Source organism: Cryptomeria japonica, chromosome 3 (assembly GCF_030272615.1).
Source record: "Cryptomeria japonica chromosome 3, Sugi_1.0, whole genome shotgun sequence".
Lineage (NCBI taxonomy): Eukaryota > Viridiplantae > Streptophyta > Pinopsida > Cupressales > Cupressaceae > Cryptomeria > Cryptomeria japonica.
This window is the reverse complement of record NC_081407.1, coordinates 198,080,739-198,103,072: the sequence shown is the minus strand read 5'-3', so window position 1 is coordinate 198,103,072 and position 22,334 is coordinate 198,080,739. Positions and strand designations below refer to the sequence as shown.

The following is a 22,334-nucleotide window of genomic DNA, read 5'->3' as shown; positions in this document are numbered from 1 at the left end:
GAAATAATAAACATGAAAATTATTGCTAATTGTACAAATTAGTATTTATCCTTGTGAATTACTCCCTCCCTGGTAATTTGAACGGGCAATCAATTTAATTGGGGGAACAATGACTGCAAAATCACAAAGAGAACGAAGCAACGATGGAAGAAGCTAAGAAATCACATGGATGTCTGACAAAATTGACTTGATTTGATTACTCGCCCCTCTTTCCTCGTTTCCTCCACGTTATTTTTTTTCTTCTTAGTTTTGATTTCCAATCGAGAGCATATATTGTAATTAAATAAAATAACACAGATCAGTACTAATAAGAACGATTGTGAAATGATAAATATGAAAATTATTGCTATTTGTACAATTTATCCTTGGAAAGGAAATTCACTCCCTTCCTTAAGGGTAGTGAAAACACATACAGCATTCTACTCTTACTACGGAATGTTGGCACACAGCAAAATTTGGCCATAGGGAATAAGAATGCTTGTGAATTGAGATATCTGATCGATGGTTAAATTTACATCAATCATTAAGAAAAACACGACAGAATTCTGTAGGATTTGAAGATACGGCTGGGTTAAATGTTTTATCCAAATGGGATTTTGGAGCAAATTTTGCAAAAAGACTTTGAGAGTATTCTTGGGATGATGATAAAATGCTTGTACTTGGTAGCCCAGTTGTCATATCAGATGAATTAGGATTACTTGGTGGAAGTAGGAACTTTGCAAAATGATTGCCCCAAATGTCATAAGTGGAATCTTCTCCAGTTGGTTGTGGGCTTAAACGTGTATCATGATCAACTTGAACAGAATTAGTCTTAGCAAGTTTGGTTCCTGGGGCACGAGCATGAGGAGCAATAGCAGATGTTGAAACCAAGGATGGAGAGGTTGGTAAAGGAAATTTCACCTCTTTCATATCAAACATTGAATGATTCCATCCTGAATTTGGTTCTCGTCGCCTGCTTCGAGGAAAAGTTGCAGATGTTGTCAACAGTGGCTTGGAATTCTTTAGTTGGGAATCAAAACCCACTTTTTGCAGACGTATACCCTTTGAGTTGTTCAATGTACTGTCAGCTGATCTTTTTGCAACGGTGACCCAATCTCCATTTACAGCTAGAGACTTACCTGTATTTTTTGGCTTGGCTTTTGGTGAAGAATTTTCTGTGGCACGTGGTATTTTTGAGGATACAGTTTGCTTAGAGGAAGTTTCTTCAAACTGTTTACTTACACAAACTTCACCCAAATCAAGGTCACAAGCATCAGAAATGAAACCAGCACGAGAGGTGTCATTGAATTTTGTCTGAGGCATTTTCTTATGAAATTCATAAAGCAAATCCTGATTTCCAGTTGCTTCCATATCTTGTCTCATATCATTGACCCTAGGAGAACTTGTATGGACTAAACTGGACTGTGTTACTGTCTTTCCAAGTGAACTCATAGGTCCTGACAAAGCAACAGGTGTAAGAGGAGATGCTGGAGATGATGGGGTGGAATTTCCACTCTGACTACTAGACACATCATGCTTTATCGTCAACGCACTAGATTTCTTCCTCCTCCTCCTGCCTTTTTCCTTTTCCTTTTCCAGCTTAATTGGTTTTAAAGTCCCTGAACATGTCGCTATTTTTAATAAGTCCATATGTGTCAGCAAATCTGGTGAATTTGAACCTCCACTTGTGTTCATAGGCCCTGGAATTCTATTTGGCGAAAAAGAGGACCGTCCATTTGATGGTTCAGAAGGTCTGACATTCTCAATGGATTTATTTCCACCCAAGCTTGACTTTGACAATTTTTTGTAATTACCATCATGCAGCCATTTCGCATGCTCACACCCTAAGTTTGGCACAGCAAATGTAGAAGAATATTTTGATGTGTCTGAAGTTTCAGAGACTAAAATTTTATCTTCACATTCAACTCTAACCAAGTTGGAATTTATTAAACTTTTTTCTTCAGAATCATGCTTCAATTTGGAATGAGAGATGACAGAGTTTTCTTCCAATTCCTCATGAGAATCAACTGGCACTGTTGCTTTGCGCACATGTCTTCCAGCCTTAGCAGGAGTTTCTGTGTCTTGCTCTGCTTGTTCTTTGTGACTCTTGCACTGGTCACCTGAAAATTTCAGTTGTGCAAGTTCTTCTGGTGTCTTCAAAACAATCATTGACCTGATTATGCAATCCAAAAGTTTATCAATAACCAAAATTACCAACAGCCAAAAGAATAGCATTTTCATTCACAAATGATTCAAAAAAATACCTTTGTTTTACTGGATCACCATGTCTCAACCCACGAAATTTAGCATCTTCGGCAATTGTGGATTTGGATGTCTCCAGGGCAAGAAAGCGCCAAAGAACCAAGAGAGTTGCAGCAAGAAAAACAATTAAAATAACTTCTATCAGCACCAAACTCTGACAAAGAGCAATCATGCACACAGGTAGGCTTGCTTTCAGTGGGATCACAAGAATACCCCAAGACATGGCTAGCTGAAGATCCTGAGAAACCGCTGCTGATGAAACATCAGCTTGGTAGGACACGAGCAGCTGAGTATATTCTCCTGGAGCTAGTAAGAAACTATCACATGGGTGTATCATGAATATGTTTGAACCACAAGCCTTACCTGCTACATTAATGGCATTCACTTCCAAAGGCAAATCTCCAGTGTTCCTGGCTAGCAATTTTTTCAGCACAGGCTTAGTGCAAGCAGGTTTCATCCCTGCCATTTGGAAAATATGATTGGAATAAAACTTAATAGCACTCATGGGTGATGTCGGAGTTGGTATGTTGATATTAAAGTGCAATGCTTGGATCGGTTCAAAATCCTCAAGGAACATTAATGCACCAGATCCTCCTGCTCCCTGAAGATGTAGCCAATCTACACCTGAAAGGTTATTCTTAATGAAAACTGAACTCGTCCAAACACATCTTTTTGATGGCTGAAAAAATATAGGTCCAAATGAAGCACTGCCATGGGGCTGAACATATGCTTCTGTTATTCCATTATCAGGCAGAAAAAACACCTCAGTGTTCTGACCCCTAAAGCCATCAGGGGCTTTAGTTAACAAACCAGTAACTGTCTTATAAGAATGGTTCAGCTCCCAATTCTCCCAAACTTCCCCATCATCTTTGCATTGAGCTGAAATTGCTTCTGAGTTCAGAATGAGCTGCATCACTACAGGTTGATTACTCGGGTTAATAACATGGACCCATTTAGAACTTTTTGTGCCAATCTGAATCATGGGATACCGTAGTTCTGACTGGACTAAAACAGATACATTTTCTGAAGTTCCTTGCAATTTCCAGTTCTTTAAGAATAAGTTATCTATATCGCTCAGGAACTCCAAAGTTTTTCCCTGCCAAGATCAATAGAATAAGTGGTGTGGATCTGAAAAACTTGAGCCAAAGAAGACAAGTCATGATGCAAGATTAACTATTGAAAATGATAATATAAATCCTTCAATAAGTCTTTAATTTTCCTGAAAGCACAATTCTCATATATACACTGTAAACTTGCAATGCAAGCTACAAAGGCAATTTACAGCCACCAATCACAGTATCACCTACACAAACAACGCACTTGCAGCCTATAAAATACCAGATTAATCCTCCCAGCATGCACCAAATATAACAGAAAATCAAATCCTAACTAGCAATAAACATATAATATTATCAAGAGCACCATGAAACCAGTACAGTGAGTTATAACTAATGCAGCAATACCATTATGAAAGTATCTATGCATAATCCAACATGCTTGATTATTTCCCATGACAATTTAGCAGAGTTGCAAAAGTTTTGTTAGCATTTGTTATAATTAATTCCATACCCAATCAAAAGGGCTAGAAACCATGGAGGGGGCTGCTGCTCCTATTTTCATGGTGCAAGGGACCAGACAAAATGGATTTTATCCTAAAAAATATGAAGCAGGTCATTATGCTTCCACTTCAGCCAATTGCTGAAAAGAGCACAGAATTTCTAACATCCCCTCACAGTGGTAGAAGAAAGGGAACCTTTCAGCTTCTGTGATGTGATAAGACGGAACTTGTGCATATCAGGATTTCATGTCTGAATGTTTTGGGAAGAACCTGACATGCGGGCAGATGGTTGCTGATCGTAGTTAGTGAGTTCCATTGTACCTCAATGCATGGAAATATTAATAAATTTCAGACTTCAAAGTTTAGAATTGATAAACAGTACTCAGGAATGCCTGTTAATTATTTTTAGCAGGAATTCTGTTGCAATATTGTCAGAAACTGATAACTCACTCCATTTCGACTTCTCTGATAAGGATAATTCAGCCATGATTCTAATTTCTACAGATAAAAAGATGTCAAACTATGAACAATTCAAGGATATCCTCCAGATGGAACATGCTTAGTGACATTGCTTGATAGTTGCTAGTGATTCATTAATGTCTAGCAGTTCAGAAAAATCTTAGGAAAGGTCTACGACAAAAGCTACAAATATGGTTTATAAGGTTGGCAGAAATGTAGAATAGCTAGAGCATTCTCTATTAAAACCACAGTATGCAGATTCTGCACTCAGAGAATTGATCTAAGTCACTTAATTGAAACTTTAATCAAAACTACAACCCTGAGTGTGTTAACTTGCAAACAAACCCAGCTGAAAGTACAAATTTTTCAATTATTCAAAATGAAATCAGAATTATACATCTATCACGCTTCATTTCAATGCTGTAATTTTTCTGCATAAATCAGTTGGAGCAAGTATAAAATAAGAAGCAAGCCAGGTATCAGCAGGTTTGAAGAAATCCACCCTGGAAAATTAAGCTCAGCAATATAAGCATTGGTTAAAAACCGAGAATCAGTCTCGGCAAGAGGCAGGGGTAAAAAAAGATAAGCATTAGTTAAAAGACAAGAATCAGTTCTTAGCAAGAGGCGGGGGTAAAAAATGATAAGCATTGGTTAAAAGCCAAGAATCACAGTCTCAGCAGTATCGAATTAAGACAACAGTCTATATATCGATCTGAGTATTTTGGTATGAATAATAATATGTGACATCCTGATTAGGTTGAACTATGACTGTTTTCTATGGATATGAAATCGGCATATTATTTGGATAATACATGATTACTGTTATATATATATGTATATTTAAATATGTTGTTATTCTTGTCACTGTAATCACTGCATAATAATATAAATACTTTTATTCCTTTAAAGCTAAGTTGCAGGGTTCGGCCCCTGGTATTGGTCCAGTTCGAACTGGATAAAAGTTCTGTTCTGATACGCCTGCGGGTCCAGCTAGGGTGCGCGCCTAGGCACACCAGTTCAACTAGGGCAAACCCAGACATTTGGGCATCGTTTTTTTATATCTTTTGAAGTCCAATTCGCCCTAAAAGCAAAATGAAACCTAAAAGTGAGTTTTAAACACTTGAGGTTTATTTTTCTCATTTCTTATGCAAGCAGTTGTGCAGGTTGAGCAAAGTTTGGCTTTCAGCATCAAATAGGAGTTGAAGATCAACTTTTTAAGCTTGATCAAGTGTTGTAGCTTCATTCCTACTCATTTGCAAGCTTCCATTGGCTGAAAGAGGTTAGTTTTATTTTTATTTTTTTTCATCCATTTTTGTTCACAAACATAAAACATTATTTATTTAGTTACCTAATTTTTTACATTCTTTTGTTTTTTGTTTTTTGTTTTTTAATGTGTTCATAATATTTCAAAATGGCATCTACCTCTCCTCCATAGGCACAAATGAACAACCAAAACACAAAACAAATCCAAATTCTCCTCTATGGAAGTATGTTGATATTATACGATCGCTTCTAGGAGGTGGGAGATTCCACTGGAAGATGTGACGTAGAATGTAATAGTTCATATTTTTGGGTAGTAGGCTATTTGTGTGGAATGGCAAGAGGCATCAAAAAATGCCCCACAAAAAATGGTGTGCCTATACCACAGGAGACGGTGTTAAAATATATTAAGGAGCATGAAGAAACAAATTAGAGAGAAATAACCCAATTCAAAAAAATCAAAGGGAATGCAATCCCCATCTAATCCCAATATTATGGTAGGAAACCACCTATTTTTTTCCACAATCAAGCCTAAAAGTGAAGCACCCATTGTATGCAAAAGATCAAAGAGAGCTTTAGAAAGTGCATTTCAAAATGAGAGTCAAGACATTGCCAACCAAGATGTAGCAAGATACATACATGCAAATGGGTTGGCTTTCAATGTTGTTCGCTCCCCATATTGGAAAAAGATGTTGAAAAGTGTTAATGAAACTCCAAGAGGGTTAAGGGTCCATATTATGAGAAGGTACGTGGCACCTTGTTGGAAAGATGCATTGAAGCCCATAAGGAATAAATGAACTAAGACAGGTGTATCCATTGTTTCAGATAGGTGGAAAGATTGCAAAATCGTCCCTTGATCAATGTCATAGCGATGTGCCCACAAGGGGCAATGTTTTTGAAAGTTGTGGATTGCGAGGTCCAAGTAAAATATGGGCAATTTATCACTGATATTCTCATCTCTGCCATTGAGACAATGGGATCTCGTAATGTTGCCAATTCATAATGGACAGCACAAATAGATTCTCTACTAGTTTGTTGGTCTTTTATTTTTAAATATTTCTGCCTTGATCTTTTTCTTATTCTTTTTCTCTCTCTGTCCTCCTCTCTCTTCATTTTTTCTTTGTGCCACTTTATTTCTGTTTGAAAATTGGCTATTTTATTTTTTCCAATCACCACCATTTTAATGGCCACCATATTAATGGCTATGGACTCCCTTTCTTTGTAGATTTTTAGTTTTGATCCATTTACTGGATCTTTGATGGGGCTGTCATCCAGGTTGGACAATTTAATAGCTCCATTTTTTCCCACCTCCCTTACCTTGTATGGCCCTAGCCATCGAAGTCTAAATTTACCTGGTCGGAGTTCATTCTGGCCATTGTACTTGAGTACCAGCTGTCCTGGCGAGAACTTCATCCGCCTTAGATGTTTATCATGCCAAGCTTTCCTTCTGTTCTGAGCCACTTCTATGGCCCATTGTGCTATTAGGCGGCGCTCATCTAATTTTTGTAAGGTCACAAGTCGTTCCTTTAGGCTTTCCTCATCCCCCCATCTGTTCTGCACTGCTATTCGCAAGGTTGGTAAAATGTATTCTAATGGCATTACTGCCTCCTGTCCATACATAAGCTGAAAGGGGGTGTGTGTAGTTGTCGCTTTGTACGTTGTCCGGTAGGCCCACAATACTGTTGGTAATCGCTCTTCCCAATCTCCTTGCTCTACTCCACACATCTTGTAGAGAATAGATACTAGTACTTTGTTGGTGGACTCTGCTTGGCCATTCGCCCTGGGATAGTATGGACTAGACAATGTGTGGAAAATCTTGAATTCTGTTGTCATATTGCGTATCACTTGATTGACAAAGTGTACCCCCCTATCACTCGTGAGTTGCAGGGGTATCCCGAACCGGGTCACAATGTGTTCATAGAGGAACTTAGCGGTGCTCAAGGCTATGTTGTCGGGTAAAGCTCTGGCTTCGGCCCACTTAGTGAGGTATTCCGTAGCCACCACAATGTAGTGGCATCTATGCACTTTGCTCGTCCTCATAGGTCCTACGAAATCCGGTCCCCATCTTTCGAACAATTCATGTGGTTGGGACGGGAACAGGGGCATGAAGTCTCGTTTGAGTGGCTTACCTGCCCTTTGGCACGTGTCGTAGCTGGTCACCCATTCCCTCGCATCCGCATAAAGTGTAGGCCACCAGAGCCCTGCTAGCAAAATTTTTCGTGCCGTGGTATCTGGCCCCATATGTCCTCCGGCTAGTCCTTCGTGAGATTCTCTTAGGACTCCAGGAATTTCTTCCTCTAGGACACATCTTCGCAGGATACCGTCCGGCCCTAGTTTATATAGGAGCCCTTGGATCAATTGGAACGTGGTACTTTTTAGTGCGAGCTTCCTTCTCTCGCTTGGGCTCATGTCACCTGGAAATGTTGTTGTAGAAAGATACTGCCCGAGTTTCTCGTACCAGGAAGGTAACACGGCTATCTTGAATAATTGGCCATTTGGGAAATCTTCGCTCACTCCTCCTTCCCCTGGCTCCCCGGATTTTATTCTAGACAGGTGGTCAGCCATTACGTGACTTTTCCCTGGTCGCACCACGACATTGAAAGTAAATTCCTGAAGCAAGATCAACCATCGGCTTACCCGTCCTTGAATAACCGGTTTGTTCACCAGGTACATGAGTGCTTGGTGATCCACGAAAAATGTGAATGGTGTGGCTAAAAGATAATGGCGGAACTTTTGTACTGCATATACCATTCCCAAGGCTTCCCTTTCCGTGGTGCTATAATTTCTTTCTGCTTTTGACAGTAACCTACTAGCAAAATATATTGGGTGGTCTAAGCCTAAGGATCCGGGTTGCGTTAAGATGGCTCCAATTGCAAAGTTAGAAGCGTCCACATGTACATGAAATTTATTCTCCCAATTTGGGTATGCCAAAATAGGTGCACTTACCAATCTGGTTTTGAGTTCTTGGAAGGCTTCGTTCTGCTCCTTGTCCCACACAAATGGCTCCCCTTTCCTTGTTAGGCGTTCAAGAGGAAGCGACACTTCTGCAAATCCTTTAATGAACCGTCGGTAGTACCCAACATGGCCAAGGAAGGATTTGATCCCCATAACATCTGTTGGGCTATCCATGTCGAGAATAACTATGATCTTATCTGGGTCTGTTTTTAACCCTGCCTTACAAACTATGTGGCCGAGTAATCTCCCCTGTGGCACTAGGAACCTACATTTCTTGGGATTGAGTGCCGGTCTTGCTTGTCGACACCGGTCCATGCATTCTCCCAGTATCCTCAAATGGTTTTCCTTATCACTATATACTGACCAGTCGTCCAGGAAGGCCTTGAAGTTCCCAATGGCCATTTTGTCAAAGATGTGGAGTATGATCCTCTGGAAAGTGGTTGGGGCGTTGCATAGCCCAAATGGCATACGGTTGTACGCAAAAACTCCATCTTCCACAATAAATGTGGTTTTGAGTTTGTCCTCCTCCGCAATGCTGATCTGGTTATAGCCGGAAAAGCCGTCCATGAAGGAGTAAATCTCATGCCCTGCTACCTCTTCGAGGATGCTATCAGTAAACAGTATCGGAAACGGGTCCTTAATGGTTACAGCATTTAAGCTTTTGAAGTCCACGCAAATGCGGATCTTGTTTCCTTCCTTTTTCAGGGAAATAACAATGGGGGAAACCCATTCACTAGTTTGCACTCGGAAAATGATCCCAGCGTCTAGCATTTTTTCTATTTCTTCTTGTACCTTGGCCGCATAGTTCTTATTCATGCGATAGGGGCGTTTCCGCACAGGCCTTGCCCCTTCCATCAAAGGTATTCGATGTACGCATTGTTCCGGGGGTACTCCCTTCAGATCTTTATAAGTCCAGGCGAACACATCTTTATACTCCAAGAATATCTTAAACGCCGCCGCCTTTAGTACAGGGTTCCAATCATCTCCAACCATTACTACTCTTGGGTCCTTTTCATCTCCCAAGTTGGTGCTCTGAACCTTTGGTTCCTCGTATTGTACCACTTCTTTCTCAAATTGGTGTGCCGATGTGCTGTCTACTTCTGCCCCTCCTTCCTCGTATTTCGCAAATTGTGGCGGGTAGGTGCCATCGTTTCCTAACTCGAGGATTTCCAATACATTGCACTCTGGTTGGAAGATCTCATAATCTTCCATCTGCCAGTGGAATAGTCCACTTAGAGAACTCGTTTCATCTTCTGAGCAATTACCGAGGCGGAGCACCCCTTCTCCATTGGGCTCTATCTCGCCTTTTTCCCTCACGATATCCTCCTCCGAGTCAGAATCTGAGGCCATTTCTTGACTCACCTGTTGGTTTCGCAGGTCAATGACATATTTGTTTCCCTCACTTTCAATGGAAAGGATATTTTTCTTCCAGTTGTGGTCTGCTTTGGCCATGACAAGCCATCCTCTTCCCAAAAGTGCATAATATCCCTTCTGCTCCAACGATATGACCATGAAATCTAAAAATAAGTGTTGTGTCCCGATAGTTACCTTTTGGCCCATAAGCGTGCCCAATGGTTTGATGCCATGCTGATCGGCTCCTACGAGGTGGAAGGCTGGCGGCCAGAGTGTCGGCCTCCCCAAGGTTTTCCATGTCTCCTCAGGTAGCACGTTTACCGCAGACCCTCCGTCTATGATGGTGTTAGTAAGCCTGAACCCGAGAATCTCCATTTCTACTACGGCTGGTATCCTACCTACCCCTACTGTCATCAACATAGGATCATTAGTCTCCTTTGAGTGGTCCCTTTCTTCCATTTCCTCCCTGTGGTTCGGTGTCTTCCCCTCCTTCCTGGTCTCCTCCACTTGGTTTATAGCTATCCGTAGTGGTGGTAGTGTTTGCAACAGATCCACTACACGGACTGGCACCGTGGTTTGCAGTAGCTGTTTCATTATGGTTGTTTCGGAGTCGGTTCGTATGGTGTTGGTGGTTTTGTGGGGTGCTGGCTTTCTCCATTCCTCACTCATTTCCCTTTCTACTTCTCTTTGTGCCTCTTTTAGTCTTCCCTTCTCTGTGCCTGGGTCAGGGTATATTAGTTTCCTTGTATGAGATCGGCTAATGGCTAGTACTTTTGGGCACCGTGCGTCTAGTTCTGGCCGTACTACCTCCAACATGTTCACGCCTTTCTGTCTTGGACAGTCCGTATCTTCGTGATTGCTCGGCCCACACCATTTGCAGAGTAGCCCTCCTTGCCCAGCACCACTCTGGCAGTCGCGTGCAAAATGGCCCCATTCGTTACATCGTCGACATTGTATCATTGGTCTTCCTTTTGCATCGTATTGGATGCAACCCCGTGGTGTATTATTATTGCTGTTGTTGTTACTCCCCCTCCGGCTGGTCCTATAGCCAACTGGTGACGCATCTAAGTTTGTGTTCTTGGTGGGTGTAGTGGGTGGTGTTGCCTGTTCTTGAGTATATAGTACCTGGGCACTCCTAGCATTCAAGTTGTAGGGGCATTCCTTAATAGCATGCCCCAACACTTGGCAGATGTCACAAAAAGCTTTCTTTGGACAATTGGTTTTTGTGTCCCTCCAGTTTGCACTCTGTGCACCAGAGGTCTCTACCCTCCCTACTTTCTTCCTTTTGCGTCCGCATTTCCCGCATCATCCGTCTCATATCCTTCCGGAGTGCTTGTATCGTACGTGACTCCTCCTCACTCTCCTGATCACTACTATCTTCATCGCTTGTACGCTTCTTGCCCTTTGATGTCTTGTTCTCGCTTTCAATATCCATGGCTCTATTGTATGCCTCCATGAAAGTAGATGGGGGTACTACCTTCATCTTTTTCTGCAGTGATGGTTGCAGACCCTCAATAAACCATTGCTTCTTTAACCCGTCGGTCGGGGTATTATCCATTTTGCCAATTAATTCTTTTAGTTTGCGGTAGTAGGACCGTACCGTCTCACTCTTGCCCTGTTTGGTGTTGTATATTTTTGCGATGATCTCGTCATCGTCCTGCAGTAGCCGAAACTCCTCCTCAAATGCCTTAGCAAGTCTTTTCCAGGTATCCTTTGAAGTGATGGGTAGGTCCGTGTACCAATCAATGGCAATACCACGGAGGGTGGCTGGAAATGCTTTCAGCCAGTTATCCTCATCATCCTCGCCATTGGCCTGCCATATGGTGACACAAGTTTTACAATGGCGGGCGGGATCCTCCGATCCTAGTCCATTGAATCTGGGGAGTTTCTGTTTTTCGGAGTTATGTGCCATCTTCCTCGTACTCCCCGAGTTGTCCTGGGAATTGTTGAATGACTCAGTTGGCACGGTTGTTTGTTCCCAATTATCACTGCTACCTAATGCCTCTGGGCTGTTGTGACTCCTGTCCCACGCTTGTGTATGTTGTCGAGAACCTTCCGCCAGGCTCCCTCTTTCTTCCACTATCTTGTAGAGTTTCAAGCGCCTCTCAAGTTGCTCTTGGATCCGCATGGATCTTCTTACTATGTCTTCTTGGTTCCCTTCTTGTTCCTCCGGGGCTTCTCGGTTTCGATCTTTGTTTAAGTATATTTGGCATTAATTATTGGAATTGCGGCGGTTTCGTCGTTGTGTATAGTCCTTCTGTTCTTCTTCCCTTTGATTCCTTTCTTTATACTGTTGGAGCACTTGCTGCCTGCGTTGCTCCCTTCGTGTGTTCTCTCGTTCCTCTTCACGTTCCACAAGGACACGTGCCAACAAGCTTGGAAGGCTACCCAGGAGATCATGTACTGCCTGGTTCACGTTGAGTTCCGCCCATACCGTATCAACCGAGACAGCGCTCAGTTCTGCTTCTTGCTATACGTACCGGTCCACGGAAAAGTCCCACGTGTGAATCAGGTCCTGTGTCAACTAATCCTCCCTGGTTACTTCCGTGTTATCTTCTATGTCACTGTCTGTCACTAGGATATTTTGGTCGAATGGACGACCCATTATACTTCCATCCCGCCAGCTTTCCCTCCTCAGACCTTCAGGTTCGACTTAGGCAACGGTGCCAAAATGTTAGTAGCCTAAGTGGTTCAGGTGGTAGCATAGGGAACATCAATATACAATGTACAATACCAAAGCATAGCAATTCATTAGCATGGAACCGATAACACACAACACAGTATACCAAAATAGATTCGGGTAACACAGGTGTATATCATATTCCTCTCCAAATCCCATATCCCCACAATGTGCTACAAGTTTACAATATAAAGAGTTCGTGGTTGGTTAGGCCACCAACCGTCCGGCAACTAACTACCCGCAGATATAACTTAATACTATTATTTTCTATTAAAGCATTAAAAAGCCTTATTTACTAATTAACTGGTTTACAGTTGCTAGTTTGTATTATAGCTTCACCAATTGTTTAGGGGAGGATCAAATTCAGGTAGCTCAATATCATACATTGTTCCCTGTGAAAGGAAGCAACCAACCATATTTGTAAAATACAGAGTACATTTAGAACATGACAATGCCAAGAACAAAGGGCTCTCTTTAAGCCCATGACCTGCACCTTTTAATTTTACTACTGATAAAATAGTGCCTTCCCAAATTCCAGAAAAGGAGTGTTGACCTACACACTCTACTTGGACCTGATAAACTGAGGGTGAACAAACCTGGAATCCATGTTAACTTCAATTGTTGGCCTACAATTGATGGCTGACAAAGCAGCAGTAGCCCACATGCCACTGAGAACACTACTAGGGGTTTAAGAATTTTGCATTAAGATGCTGACTGTCAATAAAGGACTCCTGAAGATGATAATTGTAGATAGCTTAAAAAATGCTTGGGTAATAGCAGTTAACACCAAATAACTGTATTAAAATTACGCTGCTAAAAGATTTGTTATAGTAGTAACTTAATAAAAAGTTATTACTAAAATTAACACCAAATAACTGTATTAAAATTACGCTGCTAAAAGATTTGTTATAGAAGTAACTTAATAAAAAGTTATTACTAAACTTACATGCGATCATGTTCGCTCTTTTTGATATTTGGAAATATCATGACTTTCTTGTTGGTATCATGGAATTATGGAAATCCTTCTGTCATTCCTATATATGGCGTATCATATATTTTCTGTTTTACTCTGTCATCTGTTACTGCTGTGATGTTGTTTACTAGACTTTTCAACAGAGATGTAACAAGACACTCAACTGAAAGTTCGTAACATTGGTGAACCCAACATAACAACATGACAGAAGCTTATTTAACTGTTCACAAACAGAAGTTGAGTGTCGGAAAAGCAATAATATGCCAAAACGGTAAGCAGACAACTAAAAAAAATGTAAGGGGCCAACAGCTGTAAATTCACAAATGAAAACTTATCCTGCTGATATTAATATCAGTGAACTTCCTGTGTCTATACCAGAAATTGATTCACTGTCAGCTCAGACCAGAGACACCAGACAACTTGAGGTATCACAGGCTCAGGCAAAGTAAGGGGAAGAAGTGGGATTCTGGAGAAAATTCGAACGAGACGTGATTGTTAATCTTTCAGCCACTAGTGTATTATTGAAATCAAACATATAGGAATGCTAAAAAGCGTAGTAAAATTTTTAGGACCAATTCTTTCTTATAAGAAAGCAATTGCAGTCTGTAGACCTATTTTGCAGTTCTAGGCATTAAACAGAATAGCATTTGCATTTTGATTTTGAGTTCAATACACCGAAGATCCATTGTTCTGAAACTGAATCTCCCTCAACTTACAATGCCTTTCTTGTTGAAAATAGCTGCATTGACATGAGAGGTAGTAGGATTCTAAACACTAATTATGATGGAGGAAACGCAACAATTTACCACTCAACAAGTGAAAGCTTATTGGACAAATGGAGCAACCTGTTAAGCTTACATGGAAATTTGATTTCCTGTGGAGCTTTCAAACTAAATGTGGAACGTTAATGTGAGATTTTTCAAGGAAGTTCTTCAATTTGAAAGCTCTATAGAGCTGTGCATGCTCTATATCGGATAACAGGCAGAAAAGATGTCCATGTCTTTAGATCTAGATACTTGAACATATATCATGATTCGAGCAGATGAATGAGCAAGAAATCAAGAAATATATCATATTACTAGAAAGGTGTACCACCTAACATGAATGTGGATTGGCAATGACAACATGCATTCTACAGGGTAGGGTAAACCCTTTTACGAGAAAAACCATGGTGACAGCATGGGCTTCTACTATTCGAACACAGGAAATGTCTTTCTAAGCAGTGGACCACCCATTTGCATCTGCGATTGCAGAATTCTACTGCCCTGCTCAATCGCAGGCAGGCCAAATGCAACTGTTGCAGTAGCACACACTCGAGGTGGTGAAATGTGCTGTGTGCTCAAAGAGCTCCCTTATTGGCAAGGGTCTGATCCCGGACAATTGTATGAAGAGAATGCAAGAATCTGAGCCCTGAGCATCACCAGCTCAAAATCAAACATTGAAATCATTGTGCAAGTGATGTATCAACACTATGCAGACTTCCCCTCTGCATCATAAGCATATGCCAGCTTTATGAATTTAAACTCAAATATCATAAAAATTGCAGTAACAAATAAGCATTTCAAAATGTACAAACAAAATATTAATAATGTGAAAGGAATCTGAAACAAATTGTTTTGCAATGCACACCTCTATGACTTCAGTAGATGCAGCATAGATGCTTTGAAATAGACTCTTTACATTGATTGATTCCGTCAGTCCATGTATAGTAGTCGACAAGCCAAAAAAGCTTTCAGAGATACCAGTTGTTGATAAATGATTCTGTTCTTCAGCATCATAATCGTAAATCAAATCTTCACATGGCAACTCAACCTGTGGCCATTTCGTACTATTTGTGACCACAAGTAATCTACAGTCTGAACACAGGCTTGAGGGATGAACCTTATTCTCTTTACATGAATTAGTCTTTTCAATTACCTTATATGTAACTGTCGCCATATATGTCACTGTCCCTGGTAAAAGTATCAAACCTTCCAAGAATTCTATTTTAAGAAGTGTTCCATTTTCAGAACACTCACACATGTCTACCAGTCTTATCACTTCTAACCCATCATTTTTCATTGAAAGAGCTACTCTTACTGTTTTCTCTCCCTCACTAAGCACCTCATTTAGATCCTTATGCATTGGGTAGTCACACTGATTATCATCTGCATGCCTAACAATCAGGGCTTCAAGAGGCACTATCACAGTGTCTCTTGTCTCTTGAAAGGAATTTTTAAGCAGTAAACACAAAGCACCTGAAACTTTTCCTTCTATATGTGTAGATATGTCAATTTCCATGATTGTAGTGCTAAGATGTGGAGTTATTTCCCACCCTCCAGACGGTCTTATTCCAAACAATGGAATGTCTGTGGCATCTTTTCCAAACTTAAACCAGGCATTTTCATTCAATGTAAAGCTGTGTCCTTCGGTTGTATAAGCAACATCTGTCTTGCAGACAGCACCAGTTGGTTGTATTGAACTTGCTTCTGGACTTGATATCCATGCAGAAACTTCCTCTACAAGGAGTAATCCATCAAAAGGATTATAGAGCGTTATATTGTCACGCAATAATGATCCTGAGAAAGCATTAAGCCCAGTAGACGGCTCAATTCTGTAAGGAGACTCTACACCTTTGCCTTTGGCAAGAATCACAAACCCACCTGAACTAGTTTGCAAAATAAGATGACCTGTAGCCAGACCCAGCATCCTTGGTAAGAAAATAAAAGCAATGGAAACCATATCCCCAGGAGCTACTGTGATCTCCTCAAAACCATATGCATAGAAGTGTGCATTTGTGCTGAATGGTTTGAAGATGTGCAAAGCCGTGTCATTGCAAGAGTTTAACACTGTCATGTATGCAACTGAAGGAGAAAATAATGGCTGAGGGCCCCATTCCATCAATGATGGTCTGATTAACACATTGGGAGATGATGATTTTCCAGAGGATCCAGATTGGGTCTTCTCTGGATACTCCATCTGAATAGACATCTTTTTATTTGACTTATTTGATGGAGAAGGGAAACATGATACTGTGGTCCTATCATTCATTAATTTAAAATTTACACTTTTTGTAATGTAATCCTGTCCCATAATCTCATTGGAAAGTTGGACTTTCCTCAACTCTTGTTCATTTCCACCATTTGCCACAGATTCTTCATCAGAGTATTTCTGACTTTTGTCCTTTTCAGAAAGGAAGCCAGTTAGTCTGCTTTGGAAGCACAAAGATTGTGGGTCACTACAGATATGCTTGGCCCTCACATAAAACTTTTGAATATCTTTATTCTCTCCTAGTCTTCCACTAATAACAGGTTCAAATGAATCTAACACGGGACTAGCCCTAGCATTAGTATGATCCCCACAATCTTGCATTTTACTTTGCCTTGAGATAAGACCTTTTACAAGACAAGGCATGCAAAATAACACCAATAATAAAGTCCATGAAAGTAGGACCAATGCAAGATGGGAGCCCTTGGGAGCACGAGCACAAAACCACCATGATCTGTAAAGAAAACCAGAAATAAGGTTACTAAAGAACCATATATATTTCATAAGGCTAAAGTAATGAAGAAGAAAAAAGTACATATAAAATGTAACATTAAAAACGAAGCTCACAAAAATTCAGACCATGAACCAAATTACAAAGAAACTGTTCAATATGACATCACAAACAAGGAAAGATTCCTGAAAAAAATTGTTGGATACTAAATTGGATACAAGGAAAGACTTATGAAAAAATAGAAGAAAACAAAATAAATACACAGGTGACCTTCAACCACAAGGCCTGCACAACCAATATATATATTTCTTCTGCACCTTCATACCTTACTTGTTTCGAACCATTATTACCATTTTCCAAAGTTGCAAGGACACAAATATGTATACGATATCAGATATGGAGACGACCATTTTTTAAGAACCCCAATATGGATACAGCTGGATACGACATTCATAAAAACACGTACACATATTTAACACAAATTTCTAAATTTTAAGAGGAGATTTATCATAACTTCAAAAGCAATATAGACACATAATTGCTACATAAATAGTTATAAGTTGATTTAACAATTTACAATATGCAAAAATAGTAGAGTTGCATTGGAAGATAATCCAAAAAAATGGGTTGCTGAAATTGAAAAACATTTCATTTGTCATTCACATTTGGTGTAGACAATTTACAATATGCAAAAATAGTAGAGTTGCATTGGAAGATAATACAAAAAAATGCGTTGCTGAAATCGAAAAACATTTCATTTGTCATTCTCACTTGGTGTAGGTTTTAAAAAAGTTGCATGAATGAAGGTTTTTTAAATTAAATTTAAGAAAATAACATAGTTTTTGGCTCGGTTGGAAATAAAGGTTTTATGGGCATGCGTGGTTACAGTATCTACACAAAAGTTTCCGGCTACTCTGCCATTTTCAAAAAGCCTATCAAACATTCACTATCCAGCCAGAGAGGTGAAGGTAGCCAAGATTCAAAATTTCAAAAAAAAAAATTAAAAGTTTATCAAAGGGTCTTGAACTATATAGTTTGAAGAATTATAGACAGTTTATTTTATGATTTATCTATACTTGGACATACGTCATAGGTGTTATTTGGGGAAAAAATGAAAATTTTCTTTTAGATATCCACTTTTTTGTCATGTTATTGCAATGTTACAGATTCATCTCAACTTTGTAGGTTTGCATCTCTATACAAAATATACTACAGTGCAGGCATTTTAATATTTAATGTAGCACCAAGTTGCATTGGGTCAAAGACTCAAAAGCAGATATGGACGACTTCTAAAAATGTGGAATATGACAAGAGTGGAAACTAACACAGATATCATATTATATAAAAATACGTGCATGACAAAGAAATACCCTCCAAGAAAATATATGATTAAGACTCCAAAAATGAGCCAAAAAATCAAATACGAATGAGAAAAGTGTTTATAAGAGGAATATTTTTTTCCTATAATTCACGGTTTTCTGAGTTTTGCAAAGCTTGCTTATTTGTTTTGGGTTTCAGTTAGAAAATAAAGTTTGGGGTATGATGAATGGAAAAGATGTAACCACCACAGCTAGATCCTGAGAGGCAACAGATGTGGAGATTGAAGGGTTATAGGGTTTTGTTAACTACTGGTTTGCACTATCAAGTAAGTGGCCTTTTTCGGACCGTGTTAAGTGGACCATCCACACTCATGACAGATTGGTTCTTGAATCCTGCAGTTGAATACTGATAAAACATCATATTTGATATTACTGCATTTATCCGTTGTCCCACTACATCATGTTTTGAACAAACAACTATCCAATAAAATTTGGAAAAATCTTGAATAATCTATATGGAATGCATGCAATAAATACCAAATTAACGTTTAGAAAAGGGACTTAAATGAAAAACAAAACTGGTATATTATATATGTATAATATATACTATTGTTGAAGCAGTTTGAGCACAAATTAATGCAAAGTAAATACTAAATAACAAAAATACAATGGTGTTGATATTAAAAAAATTGTATCTCATTATGATAATGCAGTGCTCACATTATCTTACATGCCAGATCAGGATTTGGATTCTACTATTACTACACTCAACAGGAAAAGGATCGATTTATTACAGCATAATTTTTGTTTTCAAATTGCTAAAACTATGGTAAGAAGAATAAGCAAAGAGAATGTCATATATAATGAAGAATAAAAACTAAAAAGTGATTTTTTGACTCGCCTCAAAGTAAAAATTTAGATTTGTTTCAGTTCAGTGTTTATTCATTTTGCAAGTACTTAGCCGAGAAGGTCAGTGTCCGAGAAAATGTCAGGATAGAATCTATCGTTTCCACAGTGAGGAGTTTGTTTGTTTCTGTAGTAAATGCAATGGTTATCTTTTAGGTTGCTGCAAGCAAGACAACAGATTGATGCATATGCCCACCATGTTTGAGAATCTCCTTCTGGGAACCCACCTGCACCCAAAGTACCATATGCTCCATTTGCTTTGCAATAGTGGAAAATTGGTTTCCGGATGGGTCCAGTCCCTCCCGATTAATCTCTTTTAAGTGTAAAGATAACAGTCCCCATATTCATATACCCTGCCCATCATCATCCTCGTATCTATTCTCCAAAGTCTTTTGGGTGAAACTATGTACAAGTTCAATGTTGGATTCTTTTCACAATTTGAACAGTATTCCATCAGTGAATGAGGTTTGCGTTAAACTTGACGACAGTTAACATTCGGTTTTAAATATTAATAAGAACCTGGCAAATTTAATCTTTACTTTTATACTAACATGTAAAGGAACTGTATCAGCTATCTGGTGGTGCAATGAAGACCTGAGACATATAAAATATTAAAATAGAATGCATAGCGTAGCTAAAAAGCTACTAGTTCAGCTTCGTCTACAACAGAGTAAGTGTCCAGTGACCCATGGAAAATCTATCAGCCTTCAGGCGCTTCAAGTTTTAAAATTTCCTAATAAATAATGCAAAACCACGTCTGTAATAAGAGTTCCTAAGCGTCTTTTCTGGAAGCCTGCAAAAGACACTTGGACTATCCCCAGCCTTCTATACAATCCTGCTTCTAACTCGTTTGCACTGTACATGGATTCTAAGCCTATTTAAATGAAGTGGCACCAACGTACACGATAAAAAACTGCTAGATACAAAAACAGTGCGAGGACTAAATATACCATAGACGTTCATCTCGTAGTTTCGAAAATAAGCAGAGCGTTAATCACTGGTATTTGTCAAATAAAAAAATTTCCTTTTTTATGCCGTTATTTTATATTCTCATTAAAAGGCCATTCTTTCATATTATCTTCCTAACTTTGTTGAACATGGCAGCCAGCATATTTTCATTAGTTCTATTTTTACAGGTTTGCAAATAGAAAGGAAAAGACCATCCACGCCTCACTCCAAAAATACAGGGGAAACCAAATCAAGCCAAACCCAACCCAAAAAAAACAATCCAAAAAGACAGACCAAACCAAACAACAAATAAGGAAAGACGGGCTTTAAAAACTACTACCGTAACAGCGCCGCCGGGGGCTCGCATGTTCGAGCCCTGTAAGCTTCCCTTCCCCTCTTATTTCTACACCTGTAAGCATCCATTTTCTTGACCAAAACAAACCCTGAGAGAAGCGTCAAAACCCTTCTCCACGTTCCATAACAAAACGTAACATTAACAGAAATATGTTCCTGCGCACAAAAGTTTGTCTGGTATGAAGCCCGGCGAAATTATATAGGTAGGTACGGTACACACATACAAAACAACTGCTGCAGTAACGTTTCATCTCTACATTTAACACCCACCGTACGGAACCCACCGAAAGTCGTTAGTTCTAAGCCAACCCTACCTTAACCGCAGTCATGGTGGAGCTTGCCCGAATAATTGCCGTATTTTTTTTAATCCAGTTTTCTCGGTCGGAAAGCACAAAATAGGGAGCTGTCTGTGACGTCGTTTCCGGGAACGCCGTTGGCCGACCGCTATTTTATGCTGTGCCAGGAGTTCCGCCAGCATTAGCTGGGCCCCCACGCCCTCTTATTAGCTTCACTAAATTAGAGAAGACGATGATCGATTTCTATGTATAAGTTTGTTTTTTAAGTTTATGTAAGTTGATGTAAGTTGATGAGTGATTGAATGAAAGATTGTAATGATGTTTATGAGACTAAACAGTTTATGGGATCTAGATGAATGTCTTTAATTTATCTTTAGATTATTTTTGATGTTTGATCTCCTATTACTGATTTTGATTAGAAGGCTCGTTGTTTGGTTAATCTTGTCTTCCTCAAATAACTGGTGCATGTTGTCAACTTTTAAGTTGTTTTCATATTGGGTATGAATATTCTCATAGGGAAAGCATTCCATTATGAAGTGTTATTTCGTTTCCAGAGCCCCCTTATTCCATTATGATGATTAGTGCTCTCAACTTCTCAATATCCTCCTTGTTGAATAAATTATACCATGAGCTAGAAGTTAAGATATTAATAAACTTATTCTTCATGTTTTGCATCACACTCTAAGATAAAATGTTGTTCAATTTCCACCTTCTCAGAAGTGCAAAAAGTGCAAACCCTTTCTTCCCAAACCTCTTTTGGCACAATAGAGTTGATGAGAATTAGTTCTAAGTTGAGCAATAGAATTTTAGCTCTCCATGAGATATTAGCCCTTATGTAAACTTTTTGAAAATGATCACACATGGGATTGAACTCATTGATATAATATTGTTTCTTTCTTTCCAGTCCAATACCCCATATTCTCTTGTAGAACTTATCCATAACGAAGGTCTATATCTCTTTGTTATTTGTGGGATACAAATTTAAATAAATGTTCCATTTATTCATCCATTTGATGTTCTATTGCATCCAAGTGTTCTTTCTTTTGCACAATATGTCATTAAAGACAACCTTAGACCATCTACCTTCTCCCATTTTGCTCAGTTCTTCTTAAATAGCCAATGAGGTGCATGATACCAATTACTTTTAATTTTGAACTTGCTTGTGATTACACATTTTTTAATTCTCTCAATTTGCTTCCATTATAAGACTGAGGTAGTGCTACCCTAAATTTCACATTCATAGAAGACAAACAGCAACACTAAAAACCTAAAAAGAATTTGGATAATTTTCCAATCTTATATCTTTATCTCTCTACATCTATTTTGAAAAACATAAAATGCTTTCGAACCTTCTAAAGTTCTTTTCTTCCTACCACCTTTGCGCAACTTAAATACTTCTTAACTAAAAATAAGCAGCGCCGCCTGCTATGTTTAGCTCTAGTTTTAGCGGGCCGCACGGGCGCAACAACGACCTCCCTGAAACGTTCAGCATAGTCGGCGACCGGAATTCGGAGACCGGATTAAACGGAATTGGATATAGTTCGGTGTCCGGAT

At 39.4% G+C, this 22,334-nt stretch overlaps 1 protein-coding gene across 1 annotated transcript; it reads right to left on the bottom strand.

Moving 5' to 3' along the window:
- Positions 1-305: 305 nt before the first annotated feature.
- LOC131061589 (uncharacterized) lies at positions 306-20,795 on the bottom strand. Its single transcript, XM_057995356.2, has 4 exons — positions 20,471-20,795; positions 15,109-16,960; positions 2,244-3,337; positions 306-2,152 (listed from the first exon to the last, which is right to left on the bottom strand). The coding sequence occupies exons 1-4, from the start codon at positions 20,551-20,553 to the stop codon at positions 517-519; spliced, it is 4,665 nt and encodes a 1,554-aa protein (XP_057851339.2). The 5' UTR covers positions 20,554-20,795; the 3' UTR covers positions 306-516.
- Between the last annotated feature and the right edge of the window lie 1,539 nt (positions 20,796-22,334).

Bases quoted from the DNA above. Each gene is read 5' to 3' on its own strand.
- LOC131061589 (XM_057995356.2), bottom strand. From the start codon at position 20,553: ATGGATGCTTACAGGTGTAGAAATAAGAGGGGAAGGGAAGCTTACAGG. The intron at 16,961-20,470 runs GTAGTAGTTTTT...TTTTCTTTACAG, and splicing joins CCCCCGGCGGCGCTGTTACG to ATCATGGTGGTTTTGTGCTC. The intron at 3,338-15,108 runs GTGTGCATTGCA...TGATCTTGGCAG, and splicing joins CATCTACTGAAGTCATAGAG to GGAAAAACTTTGGAGTTCCT.